The sequence below is a fragment of the Scyliorhinus torazame genome, chromosome 2, assembly GCF_047496885.1.
Source record: "Scyliorhinus torazame isolate Kashiwa2021f chromosome 2, sScyTor2.1, whole genome shotgun sequence".
Lineage (NCBI taxonomy): Eukaryota > Metazoa > Chordata > Chondrichthyes > Carcharhiniformes > Scyliorhinidae > Scyliorhinus > Scyliorhinus torazame.
Genome location: NC_092708.1, coordinates 114,294,078 through 114,314,650, shown reverse-complemented (window position 1 = coordinate 114,314,650; position 20,573 = coordinate 114,294,078). Strand labels below are relative to the sequence as shown.

The 20,573-nt window shown below is 46.3% G+C and overlaps 1 protein-coding gene across 4 annotated transcripts in view; it reads left to right on the top strand.

Moving 5' to 3' along the window:
* The window catches only part of LOC140390654 (glutamate decarboxylase 1), a 95,923-nt gene extending 77,119 nt beyond the window's left edge, over nt 1–18,804 (top strand). For all 4 annotated transcript variants that reach the window (XM_072475836.1, XM_072475838.1, XM_072475839.1 and 1 more), the window contains 3 exons: nt 1,696–1,803; nt 2,300–2,389; nt 17,148–18,804. In XM_072475836.1, the coding sequence (XP_072331937.1) occupies nt 1,696–1,803; nt 2,300–2,389; nt 17,148–17,321 (372 nt within the window). In that variant the 3' untranslated portion in view covers nt 17,322–18,804. The remainder of the gene's footprint in view (nt 1–1,695; nt 1,804–2,299; nt 2,390–17,147) is intronic.
* Nucleotides 18,805–20,573: the final 1,769 nt, after the last annotated feature.

The following is a 20,573-nucleotide window of genomic DNA, read 5'->3' as shown; positions in this document are numbered from 1 at the left end:
CTATTTCAACCATAGAGGGTTCATGTTACAAAATCCAATGCAAAATCATTCATTATGATCATATTAAGATCCTTTATTTTGATTTAATGTGTGTTTAAAACTTTGGGATAAGGAGTGTTATGCTGAACCATTGGCCTGTCACTGGGAAGACAGTGCTAGCTCATTTCTGTTTAGATTTTCATGACCTATACTTGTGAAAAAAATCATCTCATTTGATGACAAGATTTAATCCCTCCGTGTTTAGTCTATCCTCATCGGAGTGCTGACACACAAAATGTTACCAGTTTTAACAGCCTGAGTATTTTAGAACATAGAACATAGAAAATACAGCACAGAACAGGCCCTTCGGCCCACGATGTTGTGCCGAACCTTTGTCCTAGATTAATCATAGATTATCATTGAATTTACAGTGCAGAAGGAGGCCATTCGGCCCTTTGAGTCTGCACCGGCTCTTGGAAAGAGCACCCTACTCAAACTCAATTTTGATCCCAATTATCTGCTGATTGTGGTGTAGATGTTGTGTATTAGAACTAGGAAGGCTGCAACAAAATCAGAAGTTTAATAAAAGTTATCTATTGCAGTTTGTGACTGTATAGTAGGGTTACTTAGAATCGGGTGTCCTCTTTTTGACTTTGTGCCCGCATAGATTCCAGTTTTCCTCCTCACCCACTATACAGCCTCCAGGACAGCCCTCAATCCCATGGCCCCAAATGTGTCAATTATAAATGTTAGTGCACCTGGTCAGCAATTGCATCTCCCACTCTACCACCACCTCGTGGAACTCTAAACTCATCTTCACACCAACCGTCTGCACGACAGTCTTCACTATTAGTTTGGACAGTAAATGTAAAGACTTCATTGGATGTTGTCCTGTCCAAAATCAAATCTACCTGTTCATCTGCTCCACCTGCTTCCACTTCATCCAATATCTCCTGCCCTGTGCCAGCCCTCCTGTTTTACTCCTGATTGAGATCCTATCCCACCTATACACCATTGTTTTTCATATGTCATCTCACAGCCTCTTACTAAGTTTAATTAATCCATTAACCTCCAACATCTTTTTGCTACCCACCCACACCCGCAGCCCCCCCCCCCCCCCCCCCCCCCCCCCCCCCCCACACACACACACCAGCACTTCCTCCCTCCTGGTCTGTGCCCACTTATTTACACTCTGGACAATAAAACTTTCTGTACCATATTTCTATATGAGATGGTTGCTATAGATAAGTAAGTTCCTGGTTCGCAAGTGAATCTATCCTAACTTAGTAAGGATATCAGTTTTTCTTTTAAATTAAGGGGCAATTTAGCGTGGCCAATCCACCTACGCTGCACATCTTTGGGTTGTGGGGGTGAGACCCACACAGGCACAGGGAGAATGTGCAAACTCCACACAGACAGTGAATCGAACCCGGGTCCTCGGCGTTGTGAGGCAGCAGTGCTAACCACGTGCCACCATCATTTCTATTTGACAATCTGTTTCAAGTTCTTCACTCGGGATGGGTATTATACTATCCACTTTGCTTAGATTATGCAAAATAGTTGGCACCCTTGAAGTAATATTGCTGGTAATGGAATGTTTATGTAGTTTAAAACCACTGTTCTTATTTCATGCACAGTGGATTATCAAAAATGGTTGAAAATTCACCATGCCTAATGAGTTAATATTCAATTGTTTTGCTACGCATTTCATTATAGGGGACGGTGGGATTTGAAAACCAAATTAACAAGTGCTTGGACCTGGCAATGTACCTCTACAACAAAATTAAAAAGAGGGATGGATATCAAATGGTATTTGAGGCAGAAGTAAGTGGTGTGATTTTTTATTTGCTCTCCTGCCATTCCTCCTGTTTTATTTGCAGGCTGACATTAGCTGCTTTCTTCTCCCCAAATTTGTTTAATGTAATGACAAGTAGCTGCTTTTGTTCCCCCCACTCTCTGCTCCACCAGCTGTGGCTCCTCTTTCAGCCATTTGGCTCTTGTCTTCTTGTCCCTAAATGCTTCCATTTTCAATACAAGCTTTTCCCTTTGACCAGACTTTCGTATCCCGCAGCCTCACCAGACGTTCAATGCCTGTGATTCAGTAGTGAACCTACAGTGTCTCTTCAGATGAATGTGATGTGGTACTGTATATTTATTGGTTGAGAAAGAACCTATCTCTAATAATCCCATTTGGCTTCAGTTTAATAGTGCTGTCAAAATGTTATGGCCTGTGCGTTTATACTGACACGCTCACAGCTTTTAGGAACAAATAGTCAAGCAAGGGTGTTTTTCAATTTCTCATTGTCCGTTTCTTTTGTAGCCGGAGCACACCAACGTTTGCTTCTGGTACATTCCACCAAGTTTCCGAAATATGCCTGATTGTGAAGAGAGGAAGGAAAAACTTGGCAAGGTGAAATTCTGGAATTTTTGTAAAATTGTAATACTTGGTGTGTAAAAAGCATTTGTCTTAGCAATAATTCTTTAAAAGTAGGCACTTCTAATGATCACAAATAGCATGCCTATTTATCAAGTTAATTCACATATCTGTACAGCGACTACAGAAATAGGAGAATAGGGCAGATGAATGCGCGGTTCAAGAGTTGATGCAGGAGTGAAGGGTTTAGATTCCTGTATCACTGGGATCGATTCCGGGCAAGATGGGACATGTACAAGCGAGATGGTCTGCACCTGAACCAGAATGGGACGAACATCCTTGCTGGTGGTTTGCTAGTGCTGTTGGGAGGGATTTAAACTAGTTCAGCAGGGGGAGTAGGCACCGAGTGTTAATGCAATAAGGTCACAGAATGTTGAATTTCTAGGGAGCAAGGCGAGGCTGGATGGCCTCTTCTTTAGTGCTAGGAGTATCATCGGTAAGACAGATGAGTTAAGAGCGTGTATTGATGCGTGCAGTTGTGATGTGTTGCCATCACAGAGATGTGTTTGAGGGAGGAGCAGGTCTGGCAGCTTATCATTCTGGGGTAAAGGATCTTCAGGCAGGATAGGTAAGGGTGTATAAGAGGAGGTGGTATTGCATTATTAATTAAGGAGTCAGTTACTGCAGTGAGAAAGGACAATAGCTTGGAAGGGTCTTCTAATGAGGCTTTGTGGGTGGAACTTAGGAACAAAAAGGGGGCAGTCACATTGCTGGGAGTGTATTATAGGCCTCCAAATAGTCAGCAGGTAATAGAGGAGCAGATACATAGACAATTTACTGAGGTGTATAAAAATAATAATAGAATAATTATATTACAGGATTTCAAACTCCCCAACATCAATTGCGTAGTCATGTTGTAAAGAGTTTAGAGGGAGCAGATTTCTTGAGAAGTATTCAAGAGAGTTTTTTATATCATTAACCTGTTGAAGGTCAGACAAGGGATGGTGCAGTGCTGGATCTGGATCTGGGGAACAAAGCTGGACAGGTGTTCGAGGCAGCAGCGGAGGAGCATTGTAGTGATTGCGACCACAACATTGTATATTTTAAATTTGTCATGGAAAACAAAAAGATGGTCTGCAAAAAAGGGTTTTGGATTGGGGGATAGCTGATTTCATTAAAATACGGCAGTACCTGGCCAAAGTAGACTGGGAACAACTATTTCTGGGTAAATCTACAGCAGAACAGTAGGGGATCATCAAAATGAATTCGGCAAGGGTATAGGTCCAACATGTTCCCTTTAGGGTGAAATGTAGGAGAAATTAAGTCCAGAGAACCCTGGATGTCTGGGAATATTCAGGGCTGGATAGGAAGGGAAAGAGAGGCTTTTAAAGGAAACTACAGCTACAGAGGTGGAGTATAGAAAGTGCAGGGCAGAACTCAAAAAAAATCAATCAGGAGAGCAAAGAGGGAGCATGAAAAAACGCTGGCAGGTAAGATTAGGGAAAATCCCAAAATATTCCGTAAGTATATCAAGGGGAATAGGATAACCTGCGAAAGAGTCGGACGCATTTGGGACCAAGGAGGTAATCTGTGCATCGAGCCAAATGACATTGGTAGGGCGTTAAACAAATACTTCAGATCTCTCTTCACTTTGGAGAAGGAGGATGTAGGTGCAGAATTCAGGCAGAGGGACTGTGAGGTACTTGAGCAGTTTTTTTTTTAGAAAATATTTTATTGAAGCATTTGTAATTTTTACAATTTAACATGTTGTCATTTCTAAAACAACCGCCCAGGTCGACGCACAAAATACCCCCTAAAAGAACAACAAACAATAAATCACGTACACCACTTCTCCCGCCCTGTCCCCAATTACCCGTATACTAAGCTCCCTGTCCTTATTTAACATTACCATGCCTCCTGTATCCTTTTCCCTTTCCCCCCTTACTGCTGACGTTCAATTTTTGTTAAAGAAATCGATGAACGGCTGCCAACTCCGGGCGAATCCCTGTATTGATCCTCTCAGAGCGAACTTGATTTTCTCCAGACTGAGAAACCCGACAATATCGCTGACCCTCACTCCTGACTTTGGGGCTCTGGGTCCCTCCATCTCAGCAAGATCCGTCTCCGGGCCACCAGGGAGGAGAAGGCCCGGATATCGGCCTCTCTCCCCACCTTTGCCCCCAGATCCTCCGACACCCCAAATATTGCCAATTCTGAACTCAGAGTTACCCTACCTGCCAGGACGTCTGACATAACATCCGCAAATCCCTGCCAGAATTCCCTCAGTTTCAGACATGCCCAAAACATATGAACATGGTTGGCCGGGCTACCCCCACACCGTCCACATCTGTCCTCCACCTCCTCGAAGAACCTACTCATCCAGGCTACCGTCATATGGGCCCTGTGGACTACCTTGAACTGAATCAAGCCAAGTCTAGAACAGGACGAGGATGCATTTACCCTTTTCAAGGCTTTTTCCCACAGTTCAGTTTCCAGCTCCCCTCCTAGCTCCTCTTCCCACTTCCTCTTCACCTCTCTGATAGGGGCCCCTTCCCATTCTAACAATTCCCTGTATATCTCCGAAACCATCCCATCTCCAACTCCTGTTTTTGACAGCACTTTGTCCTGTAGTCCCCTCAGGGGGAGGCAAGGAAAGTTTGGGACCTGCCTCCGTACAAAGTCCCGCACTTGAAGGTACCGAAACCCGTTCCCACCCGGCAAATCAAACTCCTCCTCTAATGTCTCCAAGGTCGGAAAGCCCTCCCGGATGAATAGATCCCCAAACCTCTCAATCCCTGCCCGCTGCCATACCTTAAAGCCCCCATCTAGCCCCCCCGGGACAAACCGGTGATTGTCACAGATCGGTGACCACACTGACGCCCCGTCCAGTCTCATACGCTGACTCCATTGCCGCCACACCCTAAGGGCTGCCATCACCTCCGGACTTGTAGAGTACCGAGCCGGCGAGAATGGCAGGGGCGCCGTCAGTAAAGCCTCCAAACTTGTACCTTTGCAGGACTCTGCCTCCATCCGCTTCCAGACCGACCCCTCCCCCACTACCCACTTCCTGACCATCGATATGTTGGCAGCCCAGTAATAGTTTATAAAGCTCGGGAGAGCCAAGCTCCTTTCTCCGTGTGTCCGTTCCAGGAGTACCCTCCTTACTCTTGGGATTTTACCAGCCCATAAAACCTCGATATCACCGCATTCATACTTCTGAAAAAAGCCTTTGGGATAAAAATCGGGAGACATTGAAAAAAGAAAAGAAGTCTCGGAAGGACCGTCATCTTCACCATCTGAACCCTCCCCGCCAGCGTCAGTGGGAGCATGTCCCATCTACGGAAATCCCTTCTCATTTGATCCACTGCCTTGCCCAAATTTAACTTGTGAAGCTGCCCCCAATCCTTGGCCACTTGTATCCCCAGATACCTAAAACTCCTCCCAACCACTTTAAAAGGTAGCTCCTTCAGCCTCCTTTCCTGTCCCCGGGCCTGGATCAGGAACATCTCGCTCTTTCCCATGTTTAACTTATAGCCTGAAAATCGCCCAAATTTCCCCCCCCCCACCCCTATACCCCGCCAGACATTCACTGCTCTCAGGGCCATTGCTAAGGGTTCTATGGCCAAGGCAAACAGTAATGGGGAGAGCGGGCATCCCTGCCTTGTCCCTCGACATGGACTAAAGTATTCCGAATGAACTCGGTTAGTTCTTACGTTTGTCACCGGGGCCTGATACAATAACCGGACCCACTCCACAAATCCCTGCCCAAACCCAAACCTGCCTAAAATATCCCATAGATACTTCCACTCCACCCGGTCAGAAGCCTTCCCCGTATCCATGGCAACTACCACCTCAGCCTCGTGCCCCTCCGCTGGCATTATAATTACATTAAGAAGCCGTCTAATGTTGGATGTCAGGTGCCTGCCCTTTACAAATCCTGTCTGATCCTCCCCAATTATCTCCGGGACACAATCCTCTTTTCAAGTGGCCAGGTTCATTGCCAATAATTTGGCATCTACATTCAAGAGGGAAATTGGCCTGTATGATACACAGCTCTTCGGATCCTTGTCTCACTTCAGGATGAGAGAAATTAATGCCTGTGATAACGTTGGGGGGGATACTCCCAGCTCCTTGGACTCGTTAAACGCCTTAACCAAAAGCGGCCCCAGTAACCCAGAGAACCTCTTATAAAATTCCACTAGGAATCTGTCAGGTCCCGGGGCTTTACCCGATTGCATCGCCCCCAGTCCATCTATCACCTCCCCAAGCCCAATCGGGCCCCCAGGGCCTCCACCAGCTCCTCATTTACCTTCGGGAACTCTAGCCTCCCCAGGAATTGATTCATGCCCTCCTCCCCAACCAGGGGTTCCGACTTGTATAGCTGGCTATAAAATTCCCGGAACACTTCATTCACTGCCCCCGGGTCCGTCACCATCTTTCCCCTCATATCCTTTATTTTTCCTATTTCTCTTGCCGCCTCCTGTTTCCTCAGCTGATGCACCAACATCCTGCTAGCTTTCTCCCCATGCTCATATATTGCCTCTTTTACCCTCCTCAGCTGACCCTCCGCCTTACCTGTGGAAAGGAGCCCAAACTCCATTTGAAGTCTCTGACGCTCCTTCAGGAGCTCCTCATTTGGAGACTCCGAATAGCTCCTGTCCACCTGTAAGATTTCTCCTACCAACCTGTCCAGCTCCGACCACTCAATTTTATCCCTGTGGGCTCAAATTGAAATACATTCCCCTCTGGTAACCGCTTTCAGTTCCTCCCAGACCACCCCAGCCACAATCTCTCCCGTGTCATTGATCTTTATGTACCCCCGAATGACCTCTCACTCGCTCACAGATCTCCTCATCTGCTAACAGCCCTGTATCTAGTCTCCACTGTAGGCGCTGGGACATTTCCGTGCCTGCCTGTAGGTTTATCCAGTGTCGTGCGTGATCTGAAACCACAATTGCTGACTACTCAGTGTCCTTAATCCCTGTTAACAGTGTTTTATCTAGCACGAAGAAATCTATCCTGGAGTACACCTTATGTACATGGGAGTAGAATGAATATTCCCTGCTCCTTGGTCTCTCAAATCTCCACGGATCTACCCCTCGCATGCGCTCCATGAACCCACGCAGTTCCTGATGGTTTTCCCGACCTAGCACTCGACTGGTCCAATCTTGGGTCCAGGACCATATTAAAGTCACCACCCACGATCAGCCGGTGTGAGTCAAGGTCTGGGATCTTTCCCAGCACCTTCCTGACAAACGCGACATCATCCCAGTTTGGGGCATATATATTCACCAGCACCACTGCCATTCTCTCTAGCTTCCGGCTAACCATAACAAATCTGTCTCCCGGGTCTGCCTCTATCCTCCCCACCTCGAATGTCACCCTTTTGTTAATCAGGATAGCCACCCCCCTTGTTTTCAAGTCCAGTCCTGAATGAAACACTTGCCCGACCCATCCCTTCTTTAATCTAATTTGGTCTCCCAGCTTCAGGTGTGTCTCCTGTAACATGGCCACGTCCGCTTTTAACTGTCTCAGGTGTGCGAACACACAGGCTCTCTTAACCGGCCCGTTCAGCCCACGAACATTCCACGTAACCAGTGTGGTCGGGGGGAGGGGGGGGCCCTGCCCCCCTCCTCTGTCGATCAGCCATGACTATTCCTTGGCCAGCTCCTAGCCCGTGTTCCGCACCTAACTTGATCCACCCCTTGGCGGCGACCGCCATCTGATCTCCATCTCCAGTCTCCAAGCTGTCCCTTACCCGTCAGCAGTACCCCCCTCCCGCGCTCCCCCTCCACTTCGTCTTTCCTCAGCTCTCCCCCCACTTTGATCCTGTGAACTAGCTATCCAGTTAGCCCATCAGCTCTGACATCAAAAAACCTGCCATCTGCCAGATCCCCCCTAAACATAGCACAAGCACTCAACACAGTAACAACAATCCCCAAAAGCAAACACACCATCCCCCAACGCGCAGGCAACAGGGCCACCCGTCCCCCTTTAACCGATTCTTATCTGTCCCATCACCTTCAAACAGAATCAAACACAATAGAAGAAGCTTCAAGCAGCTTAAGCAAAATTATGCATGCAAGAATCAACCATCTTTCTTACAGAAAAGAAAACCCCCATCGCAACTTAAAAGTTTTTTCCTTTGTAATCCAGTACATAAAGCAATAAATCAAAATCAAAATACACAAGAAACCCTCTCTTTACTTCCCGAACATCGTGACTTAACTCACAGAATTAGAAAAACTGAAATTTTAAACAAGACAAAACAAAACACAGAACTATTTTTCTCTCTTCCCCCCCACTTTATCCCTTCCCCCAAACTCAGTCCACCACAGTTAGAATTTAAAAGTTCTTAAACCAGATTATTGTCCTTCATAAAAGTAGCCACCTCTTCCGGAGAGTTGAAGTACAGCTCCCGGTTCTCGTAGGTCACCCACAGACGAGCCGGGTATAACAGTCCAAATTTAATGTCTTTCGCAAACAGGGCCGCCTTAACTTTGTTGAAACTTGCTCTCCTCTTTGCGAGTTCTGGTCCCCAATCTTGGTACACACGGATCTCTGATCCTTCCCCCATGTACTGTTTTGTCTGCCTGGCCCACTTCATGATATGCTCCTTGTCGAAGAATCAATGTAGCCTCAGCACCATGGCCCTCGGGGGCTCACGGCTCTGGGGCTTACGTACGAGCACCCTATGTACCTGGTCCACTTCCAGCGGCTTGTCAAACACATCGGCTCCGACCATCTCCTGCAACATCTTCCCCACATACGTGCCCGCATTGATCCCTCCTTTCCCTCTGGCAGCCCGACGATTCGGATATTTTGCCTGCGAGACCGGTTCTCCAAGTCTTCTACTTTATCTAGCAGTCGTTTCTGGCTGTGCTGTAGTACGCTAATTTCCAAAGCCATTGCATTGGACTCCTCCTCTCGTTCAGTCGCCAGCTCCTGCAACTTTCGAATCTCCTGTCCCTGGTCGTCATTTTCTCCTCCACCCGGTCAACCACCTCCTTAATCGAGGCAATCGCCTGGGTCATGTCTTCTGGACACTCCTTATGATGCTGGGCAAACTTCTCATCCAGGTACTTGACCCATTGCTCCATCGACCAGTGAGCTGCCGTGGACAAGCTTTGTCTCGTTATCATTGTTCTTGATGGCCTCGGAACCTTGCTTTCACTCATCTTTTGGTTTCTTCTTTTTCGACTCTTATTTGGACACGATTCCATAAATTGAGGGTCGCCTCCTTTTCCTCTCCCTTTGATCAACTTATGTTGAGAAATTTCCTGAAAAATCCGGCCTAAAAACCATTGAAAAAAACACTAAGGGCGAGAGCTGCTGAATGTGCGTGCGACCTTTCACTCCATGGTCGCCACCAGAAGTGTGCTTGAGCAGTTTTACATACGGAGTGAAAGGGTACTGGAGGTTTTGGTGGGCTTAAAAGTGGACAGATTCCTAGGTCCAGATGAGTTGCATCGCAGGCTGCTATAGTAGGCAAGGAAGGAAATTACAGGGGCTCTAACCCAAACGTTTTAATTCCCCTCTGGCCACATGGGAGGTACCAGAGGACATGGGGCAGCACGGTAGCATAGTGGTTAGTACAATTGCTTCACAGATCCAGGGTCCTAGGTTCGATTCCTGGCTTTGGTCACTGTCTGTGCGGAGTCTGCAAGTTCACCCCGTGTATGCGTGGGTATCCTCCGGGTGCTCCGGTTTCCTCCCACAGTCCAAAGATGTACAGGTTAGGTGGATTGGCCATGCTAAATTGCCCTTGGTGTCCAAAAAGGTTAAGTGGGGTTACTGGGTTACGGGGATAGGGTGGATGTGTGGGCTTGGGTAGGGTGCTCTTTCCACGGGCCGGTGCAGACTCGATGGGCCGAATGGCCTCCTTCAGCACTGTAAATTCTATGACTGGAGGACAGCTAATGTGGTTCCACTTTTCAAGAAGGATGGTAGAGATAAACCAGAGAATTACAGACCAATGAGTCTCACCACTATTGGGGAAGCTATTGGAGAAAATTCTGAAGGAATGAATCTATCTCCAATTGGAGAGGCAAGATTTGATCAGGGATAGTCAGCATGGCTTTGTCAGAGGGAGGTCATGCCTAACAAATTTGATTGATTTTTTTGAGGAGTTAACCAGGTGTATAGATGAGAGTAGTGCAGTTGATGTAGTTTATATAGATTTCAGAAAAGCCTTTGGCAAGGTCCCACATGGGAGACTGATAAAGAAGGTGAAAGCACGTGGCATTCAGGGTAACAGATAAGTTGGATCTGAAATTGGTTGAGTGATAGGAGACAAAGGGTGGTGGCAGAAGGCTGTTTGTGTGACTGGAGGACAGTGTTCAGTGGTGTACCACGGGGTCAGTGCTGGGTCCCTTATTGTTTGTGACATATATAAATGATATAAAAGAAAATATGGGGGGGATGATAAGTGTTTGCAGATGAGATGAATATTAGCCGGGTAGTTGACAGTGAAGAAGAAGGTGTTAGATTACAGGAGGATATAGACAGATTGGTCATAACATTCAAGGCTATGGGCCAAGTGCTGGGAAGGGATTAGTGTAGATTAGAGTAGTTTTTGTTTTATCGGTGCAGATTTAATGGCTGAAGGGCCTCTTCTGGACTGTATGATTCTATGTTGTTAAACTGTCTGCATGCACATTGTAACCCTGAATGATATTCCCTTTACTATCTCATACCAATAAATGTTCAACTCGTTCTTGAACAATCTGGTAGAGTTGACAATGAATTTTTGTTTATCTTTGGTAGACTCTGGTGGTAATAGCCACCAGTTGTATGGCCTTCCAGCTTAAAGAAAATAACAAAACTGACCAAGAGCCCTATGATAGGTGTAGTTGAGGATCTGCGCTGAAGGGTCAGTGAAAGGTAGACAGGTGATCACTTGATGTGTAGGCTTTTGCAACATTAATCACATGTACAATAGAGAGAAACCATGGGGTTTATATAAAAGAGTAGATTATGACGGGCTGCGTGGTAGCACAGTGGTTAGCACTGCTGCCTCACAGCGCCAGGGACCCGGGTTCAATTTCGGCCTTGGGTGACTGTCTGTGTGGAGTTTGTACGTTCTCCCCGTGTCTGCGTGGGTTTCCTTCGGGTGCTCCGGTTTCCTCCCACCGTAAAAGATGTACTTTGTAGGTGGATTGGCCATTCTAAATTGTCCTTAGTGACCAGGGGTGTGAAGGTTATGTTATGGGGTTGTAGGGATACGGTGGGACATGGATCGTTGCAGACTCATTTCGCTGAATGGCCTCCGTCTGCACTGTAGGAATTCTATGATGGTCTTCAATTTACAAAGATGGGAACAGAATAGGAAGGCTCGGAGGAATTGTGATAGAGGTATTCAGAATTGTGAATGGTTTTAATACATAACTAAGGAGAAACTGATTCCAATGACAGGAAGATCAGTAACCAGAGGAGACAGATTGAAGATGATTGTCAAAAGACCCTGAGACAACATGAGAAACTATTTTTATACAGTGAGTTGTTGTGTCTGAGTAGGTGTTGGCACCAGATAGTAACATTTAAAAGAGAAGTGGACAATTATTTGAAGCAGAAGGTTTACAGGGATGAGGGGTAAAAGCAGTGGATGTTGACATATGATGTACATGCACCTTCAAGGATGTATATCATCTCCTTCTGTCAATCACTCCTATCAAGACAGGATCTGATGTAGCAGTCCCAACACTGTACTCAATTTACAGCAGCGGTGATTGAGGTCAGATATACGTTCATAATTAAAATGAAACGTACATAGCCTTATCTTCAAATAAAGAAATCACATTATTGTTTTATCAATCCTTATTGTATGGTTGGTTTGTTTATGTTGAATAGGAGAATGTAAGTCGGATTAACTAATTAGCTCTACCGAAGTGCTGACACTGGCATAGTGAGATTTATTTTCTAATGAGATCGGGGGAGTGCACTGAAAAGTTTTGATAACGGTCTGCATTTTCTTACATTTTTTCGGCAACTGTAGTTAACCTTTTCAACTCAAAGGAATGTATCGTAGAAGGGTTATAAATCTTTCAAATTTGAAAAAGAAGCTATTATAGATTTTGATGTCACAATAAATGGATTTTTTAGAATGGGCTTTAGAATAATGGATAGAAAATGTCACAGGAAATTATTGGCAACAGTAATGTTTATTGCTCTTTTGAATCTATCAAAAGGGTTTATTGTTTCTGTATGAAATAAAACAATCAGAATTAAAGACTAAGGGGGTGGCACGGTGGCTCAGTGGTTAGCACTGCTGCCTCACGGTGCCGAGGACCTGGGTTCGATCCTTGCCTCGATCCGTGCGGGGTTTGCACATTCTCCCCGTGTCTGCGTGGGTCTCACTCCCACAACCCAAAGATGTGCAGGGTAGGTGGATTGGCCAAGCTAAATTACCCCTTAATTGGAATTTTTAAAAAAAATACAAGAATTAAACGCTAAAATGGCTTAAAATCTGTAAAGTTCACAAAAAGTAGCTTCCAGGGACAGTCAAAGGATGATGGATTTTCTGCTGCCAGGTGCACTTGATTAATTGCCTCTAGTCCCAGGGCAGCTATTACACGCTTATTAGTTATTAATGTTAGTCCTCATATTTCCCCATGGATGTTGACGGCTTTTATTTTATAGCTGGCATGGGGCCTTTTGCCAGTTTCTCCATAGTAACAAAGGGACTTTAACTGTGTGTAGAAACAAACAGAAAACAGATGTTACAGGACGTAACAGGGCACTACCGCTCCCTCACAGGCAAACAAAAAGCCCGCAACACATAAAAGAGCAGTTAAATCATGGATAGTATAATTTGTTTATATCAAATGAAGCTCATTATCCTTCCTACCGCACTCTTCAGGAAGAATTTTAACAATCTCCAGGATCGGCAGAGAATCTAACTCTCCCATAATCTGATTCTCCTGTGATCGGATGTCTGCCCTTTCCTGTCCCCCGAACCCCCCAAGATCTGACCGTCACCTGCAATCTGATACCACCCCCATCACTGAGATCTAACTCTATCACAAACTGCCTCTGATGCCAGTCTCTCCCATGACTTGACCTCCTAATAAGACCCCCCTCTGATCTGACCCGCTCAGCGAGGTGACCCTCTGCAAATCTATCCCTGCTCCCCACCATGATTTGACTCTCTCCATGACCTAATCCCCATGATTCCATCCCTGAAATCCCATCTCCAACCCCCAAAATTCAATATTCCCATGATTAGTTGTCAAATCCCATGATGTCTCTCCCCATCTCTCCTTCCCTTCCTGTCCTCAGCTGCAGCCTTCTACTGCAACACTTCCTGCTCACAGTTTGCCAGTCGCTCAATCAGAATAAAAAGAACTTCCCATATTTCCAGTTTGCCTACCACCAAATGTCAGTCCATTCCTTTCCTACCACTGGCTACATATTGGCCTCTTGATTGCCAAACCTGACTGTTCCACCAATTGGGCTAATATGATTACACTGAACTAAACCTTCATATTACCTTGTATCTCCACCTATGGACGGCACGGTAGCACATTGGTTAGCACAGTTGCTTCACAGCTCCAGGTTCCCAGGTTCGATTCCGGCTTGGGTCACTGCCTGTGCGGAGTCTGCACATCCTCCCCGTGTGTGCGTGGGTTTCCTCCGGGTGCTCCGGTTTCCTCCCACAGTCCAAAGATGTGCAGGTTATGTGGATTGGCCATGTTAAATTGCCCTTAGGTTGGGTAGGGTTGCTGGGTTACGGGGATTGGGTGGAGACGTGGGCTTCAGTAGGGTGCTCTTTCCAAGTGCTGTGCAGCCTCGATGGGCCGAATGGTCTCTTTCTGCACTTTAAATTCCATATAAAACAGACAGACAAATGTACCTTTCAACTTGTCTCTTATATAACAGCATCTTTGAGAGCAAGTATTGCATTAAAACACCTGTAACCACGGTTCTCATTAAACTAGTGGCTCAAATAAAAACCATCCTGCCTCATGCTTACAAAAAACCAACAGTGAAAGAATTAAAAATATTTCAGTTCTTCCTCAAATTCATCGGTTTGGTTTGGATAGTCTCAGATCATGCCTCCTTACTGACAGGGGGGATTTCTATTGACAAACTCCAATTCCAGTGAAACACCTTTTTTGTGAGGGACCAGTAATGATACTGGTACCAATGCAGTGCACTTTTGTGTCACCCTGAGGAAGGTTTTTTTAAAATCCCAACCCCGATTGCCCCTTGAACTGAGTGGCTTGCTATGCCATTTCAGAGAGTAGATCAGAATCAACCACATTACGGTGGATCTGATATCACATGTAGGCCAGACCAGGTAAGGGTGGCAGATTTCCTTCCCTAAAGGACATCAGTGGACCAGATGGATTGTCACAAAAATCGATGACCGTTGTCATGGTCACCATTATTGAGACCGCTTTATATTCCAGATTTAACGAATTGAATGTAATTCCATCAGCCACCATGATGGGAGGGAGTTTCAATCAAACGGCCGTGCCGCACATGAAAAGCAGCGCGCTGCGGCGCAACGTGACAGATAGAAGCCAGTAGACCCTACCCCCGGGATCTACCCAGCTCGCAACACCTTGCGAGATCTACCGAAATTCTACCCATTGTGGGCGGGATCATTTTTTGGCAAATCTGCATATTAGAGCGAGACAACTAGTGTCACTGTAATATGCAGTTTCCGGAAGCACCGAAGGCTATCCCAGGGGATTTATCCCCTTTGCCTCAGAGACCTGGGGTGAGCGTTGCTCAGAACTGGTGTCCACAAATGGGGACCAGACGGAATGTCACTCATGGGGGTCTCCCAGGAGATCGGAGGCCCCCAGGTGCATGCGCTTTGGGCAATGTGGTACCCTCCCACTGCTGGAGCCACCTGGTCACCCTTGTGCGGGGGGGCCAGGGACCCTTCATAGTGAGTTGGAGCTTGGGGAGGTGTTGGGGGTCGAATCAGGGGCTACAGAGGTTGGGGCATTTTAAAATGGCATCCTATTCTCTTGCTGCACTGAGGAGTTCTGGCGAGCAGAGCTCCTCAGTGCAAAAAACGGGGCTATGTGTGCCTTGGCCGCGCATTCCCCGCTGAGGCCCTCTATCTAACCCGAGTGACGGTTAATAGCATTGTGTTTCTCAATGCTGAGAGTGCCAGGAAACACGTGGCTAAATGCGCTCGATATGGGACTTTGTTCCCATTTAGTTAAATCGCGCCTATGATCATAACCCATGTTCCAAAAGCATAAGCCTAGGACTCTGGATTTATTAGTGTCGTGACATTAGCACCACACCACTGTCTCCCCCAGTGTGCAGATCGTGTGCAGATGTTATAAAAGGGAGGGATTTTCTGACCCTTCCTGCCTGTAAGAACGTCTGGCCCCCCTGACGGTAACCCCTTGCGGTAAAACACGGTAGGCTTCGGACAGACTGGAAGATCATCGCCGGGATTCTCTTAGCCCCGGGCCCGGCCGGAGAATCCCCGCGACCGGTGCGAATCGCGCCACGCTGCCGGCACGCGATTCTCCGCAGAGCAGAGAATCGGCGCCACTGGCGCCGGAGTGGTTGGCGTGGCGCCGATTCTCGGGCCGGGATGGGCCGAGCGGCCGGTGTGGAAACGCCGAGTCCCGCTGGCGCCGTCCACAAGTGCTCTCAGCGGGCGGGAACTCAGCATTGAAGGGTCGGGTGGCAGCCTGTGGGGGGTGAGGGGGGGGGGGGGTCTGACCCCGGGGGGGGGGGGGGGGGCTCCGATGTGGCCTGGCCTGTGATTGGGACCCACCGATCAGCGGGCCGGCCTCTCTGTCTCCCGGCCTCCTTTCCTCCGCGCCGGCGCCTGTACTCCTGCGCCATGTTGGGTCGGGGCCGGCGCGGAAATCGCGCCAGTGGGACTGCGCATGCGCGGGTTCATGCCGGACCCACTGCGCATGCGCGCATCCCCCGGCGCCCATTCCACAACCGGATCAGCAGCTGGAGCGGCGTGAACCTGCAGGGGCCAGAATTGCTAATCCTGGGGCCGTGTTAGCTTAGCCTCAGGATCAGAGAATCCTGCCCCACACTGCCGGCCAATGGCGAGCTGACTCCTATGCCAGAAAACAGGACCCAGGGGAGGGGCACGTAAAATCCCACCCAAAAATCCCACATTTGTGTAACATTGGGCGGGTGGGATTTTCCATGCCCCCTATGCAGTGTTTCATTGTGGTGGAAGCGTCCTGCCATTGGCTGGCAGTGTGATCTTCTGGTCCTGCTGTTGTCAGTGGGGTTTCCCGTTGAATGCACCATGCCGCCCCCCCTCCCCACCCCCAAACGCTTCCAAAAAATACGTGGCAGTGGCACGCCGTCGGCAGTACCGGAAGGCATGGCCCTGGGATGCAATTTTCCGCCAGCGGGATTTTCTGCTCCAGCCGAAATCAATGGACTTTGAATGGCTCGCCCCATACTCCAACCCTATCCCCTCCATGACGGAGCCCTGAAATTTAGCCCTTTACATTCCATATGATGTACAGCTCAAGGATAAAGTGAATGGTTTGATTTTGTGGTGCAGAAAAAGTTTGACTATTAATCTCTTTCACCAGCGACAGCAAAAATAGTTTTGATATCAGTAATGAATTATTTGAAAGATTAAATTAAAATCTGAACCAAATTCATGACAGTGGCTACAAATGCAGTGAAATAAATATCCTTTCTTACTTTTAGCTTTGTGTCTTTCATCCCCTTTGGAATAATTCAGGAATATTGGTGGATAGTCTTTTTGTGGATAACCTCTCTTGAACATTTCACCATGAGAACTTTAAGAATGAATTATCTCCTCTTTTTTTTGTATCAGATTGCTCCAAAAATAAAAGCACAAATGATGGAATGTGGCACTACAATGGTTGGCTATCAACCTCAAGGAGATAAAGCGAACTTCTTCCGTATGGTCATCTCAAACCCAGCTGCTACAAAATCTGACATCGACTTCCTTATTGACGAGATAGAACGACTGGGGCAGGATTTGTAATTGGTTAAATTAGTTTGGTTTACCACTACCAACAATGTTTTCTCCCAAAACTGGTTACGGTGTACAACAAATGTGTTTTGTTTAAAGATCTGTGCAACACATTGCAGTACTGTCAGGCAATCTGTAAACCCATTCTTTAGCCAGTGAGTATTTATTAGAACTAATTATTTAAGAGATACAAAATCTAAATACATATTGTACTTACAAGTGAGCTTCAGCATGTATGTTCCTTTGAAAGAGCTCAGCAATCTCTGAACTGTGAGCACTGTGGACAATGTGCAGTGATTTTAACCCATAGAGGTAAATGTAACTCTATCATTGTAGACTTACTTAGACTGTGCAGAAACCTTTCTCGTAGCTACACTGTGTATCGGTGCTTTTTGTCACAATGTAAAATTATGGAGTGTGAGCACCACATTTTATTCTAGATATATTGCCCCCTTAGTTGTGATTCTGGGGTAAAAGTTGCATAATTACTGTAACAGGTATAACTAAATGTCTTTCTAGAAAAGTATTAATTTTGTGTAGATTGTGTATATTAATGTTAACTGATTTTTGTGAAAAGAAATAAATGTAATAGTTTTACAGTAACTGAACTGTTTAAAAATGTAGGTATATAACAAAATATTTGCTTATTTATATCCAGAAATCTACTGTCTTACAGAGTTGTCTAGTATTTTCTTCGATTTGTATGTACTGTATCTTTATTTATATATCAAAGGAGTTCTAAATGATGTTTATGGTATTATAGTGTATATGTGAGCCAAAGAATACATCAAAATAATCGTGGCAATAGTATTTCTATTTAGTCTGGACTATTATGCAGCCTTTAATGTGACAAGTGAAATATATTGCTGCACTTATTGAACAGTACGTGTCTGTAAACCAAGATAATACATCAACATTAAAGCAGCCTTCACTGGATTTTCCTGGAATTTCAGATATGATAACTAGATACATTAACTACGTACAGTTAGTCTGTTTAGCATAGAGATTTTTTAGGACAGACGTCCAAATGCAGGAAACGTGCTTGAAGTAGTAGTTCCACAAAGACCTACTAAAATCACCCAGGGAGAAAAAAAGGATACTGCAGCATTAAAAAGCCTTGTTCTTAATCTGAGTTTTGTGAGTTGGATGGGACCAATTACCATTGAGCCCAATTTTAGCAATTTACCGAGCTCAAAAGTTTGAATTTGTACAAATAGAGTGTAATTCACTCTATTATTTCCAAAGGAGTTGAGCCAAGCCAACAGCAATCTTGGTGATTTCAATCTGGTTCTAAATTTCATCGGGCTTGGGCTGGTTTGGGTTGATCAATATCTGAGAGCCGAACTGGAGCTAGTTTACTTGTCCCTAAGAGCTAACATTTTAAATTCTAAAGCTGATACATGTGTTTTTGGAAACAGTGTTATCTGTGTACAATGAAACTTCTATCTACCTGTTGTGTAGAATAAAAAAATAAAGTGGGAAAACATTGTCAGTACAGCAGATTCGGTATTTTATTCTGTTTCGCAGTACATTCTTGCAAAACCGGATTACTTTTAGGAAATGCTAGTGTTTTTGCTACGTTCTCTGTGAATTTAACATGTTGTTTTGCTTTTACAACCACAAAAAATAAAAAGGAAGTCAAAAGACTTTTTGTACCCCCAAATTGTTGGAAGAACACTGAGGTGACCATTGTAAATATGTTGGAATAGTTTTCAAACACTGACACTATCAATTTCAGCCCATAAATTTGGATGTCAGGTTAGGTTTATAGTGACATATTTGGAGAAATTAACTAAAAGGATAATTGTCATGCTTTAATGGTTTTGCGTTGAATCACAGCAACCTGTTTTATTGCAGTACAGCAGAAAGAATATTACAATATTCTATAAAATTATGTATTGCAAGTATCCTGCAGCTATATCTGGAACCATGTTGTGGTATACAACATAGTATACAACATCAATAGCATATGGCCTAAAGTTATGTCCCAATTCTGACACCAGTGCTGTGCCCTAAAACTTTGAAAAAACATTTTTACCTTTCTAAATCACTCTTCTTGTGCGTTTTTGAACATCGATGTAAATGAGAATCTGAACAGAACTATGGAGCATTGCCTAATTTAGAGGATTTGGGGAATAAATCTATTTGTGTACTCTATTGCAGAAATGCTTATCTAGCCCTTCAAAATGGTTAACTTTTGCTTCTAAAACATTTGGAGCTGAGACTTATGTACATTTAGACAAGTATTCTCCCTTAGCATTTGATTTTAGATCCTAATACCATAAAATAATTTTTAATTCATAAATGCAGTAGGCTGCACAGGTCATGAGTCACCTTTGACCAGAATGAATCTGAGAAAACAATGGGCAGGATTTTCCGTCGGCCGACGCCAAATTCGGGAAAGGCAATTGGGCCGAAATCACAGCGGGCGCTGATTTGACACCAAATCACAATTCTCCGTCGCCTCGACAGTGGCGCCAATGCATTCCGGAAAGCAAATAAAGTAAACACTGTTTGCATGTCATTAGCGGGCCTGACCCGGGCCACCATGATTCTCCACCTCTGAGGGGCCGAGTTCCTAACGGCGAGGTTCACTTGTGCTTTTCAAAATTGTGAAACCAGACCAGCGTTGAAGCTGATGAGGGGGAGAGAAGAGGTAGGACACAAAAAGGCGTGACAGTGGGCTGTCGGGCCGGACACTGGCTGGGGTGGGGTGGGCGGGGCCCAGCCAGGGCCGGGCAGGGGGGGGGGTTGACGGGGGAACAGGCCAAGTGGCCCGGATGACCTACCATGGGTCTGGGCAGGTGTTCCACCATTGCCTCGGCCTGCAAGTAAGTCAATTGCTGCATGCCCACTGATCACCCACCTTGGACCCTGGTCCTGCAATGTGACCCTGGCTGTATGGGTGGCCGGACCCCCTGCACCCCACTCTCCACCATACCACCCCCCCCCCCCCCCACTGGCCACCACCCCCCGGCGGGGCATCAGGCAGTCCACTCAAGGGCAATGCCCACTGTAGCTCCTATGGGGGTGCCGGGCCTGGGCCACAGAGCATACCGCTGGCAAGGGCTGTGCCAACCGACGGTACCCCTCGCATCAGGGCTGGACCAGGGCCAGAGGCCTCCATGATGCCAATGGGGCCGGGGTGGGGGGGTACATGCGGGGCAGAGCCTGCAGTGCCAACCGGGGCCACCCTGTCGCCCGATGGACCTGGTTGGGACCTGTTTGACAATGCTAACATGTCGGCCTTTCACCTCCTGCAGA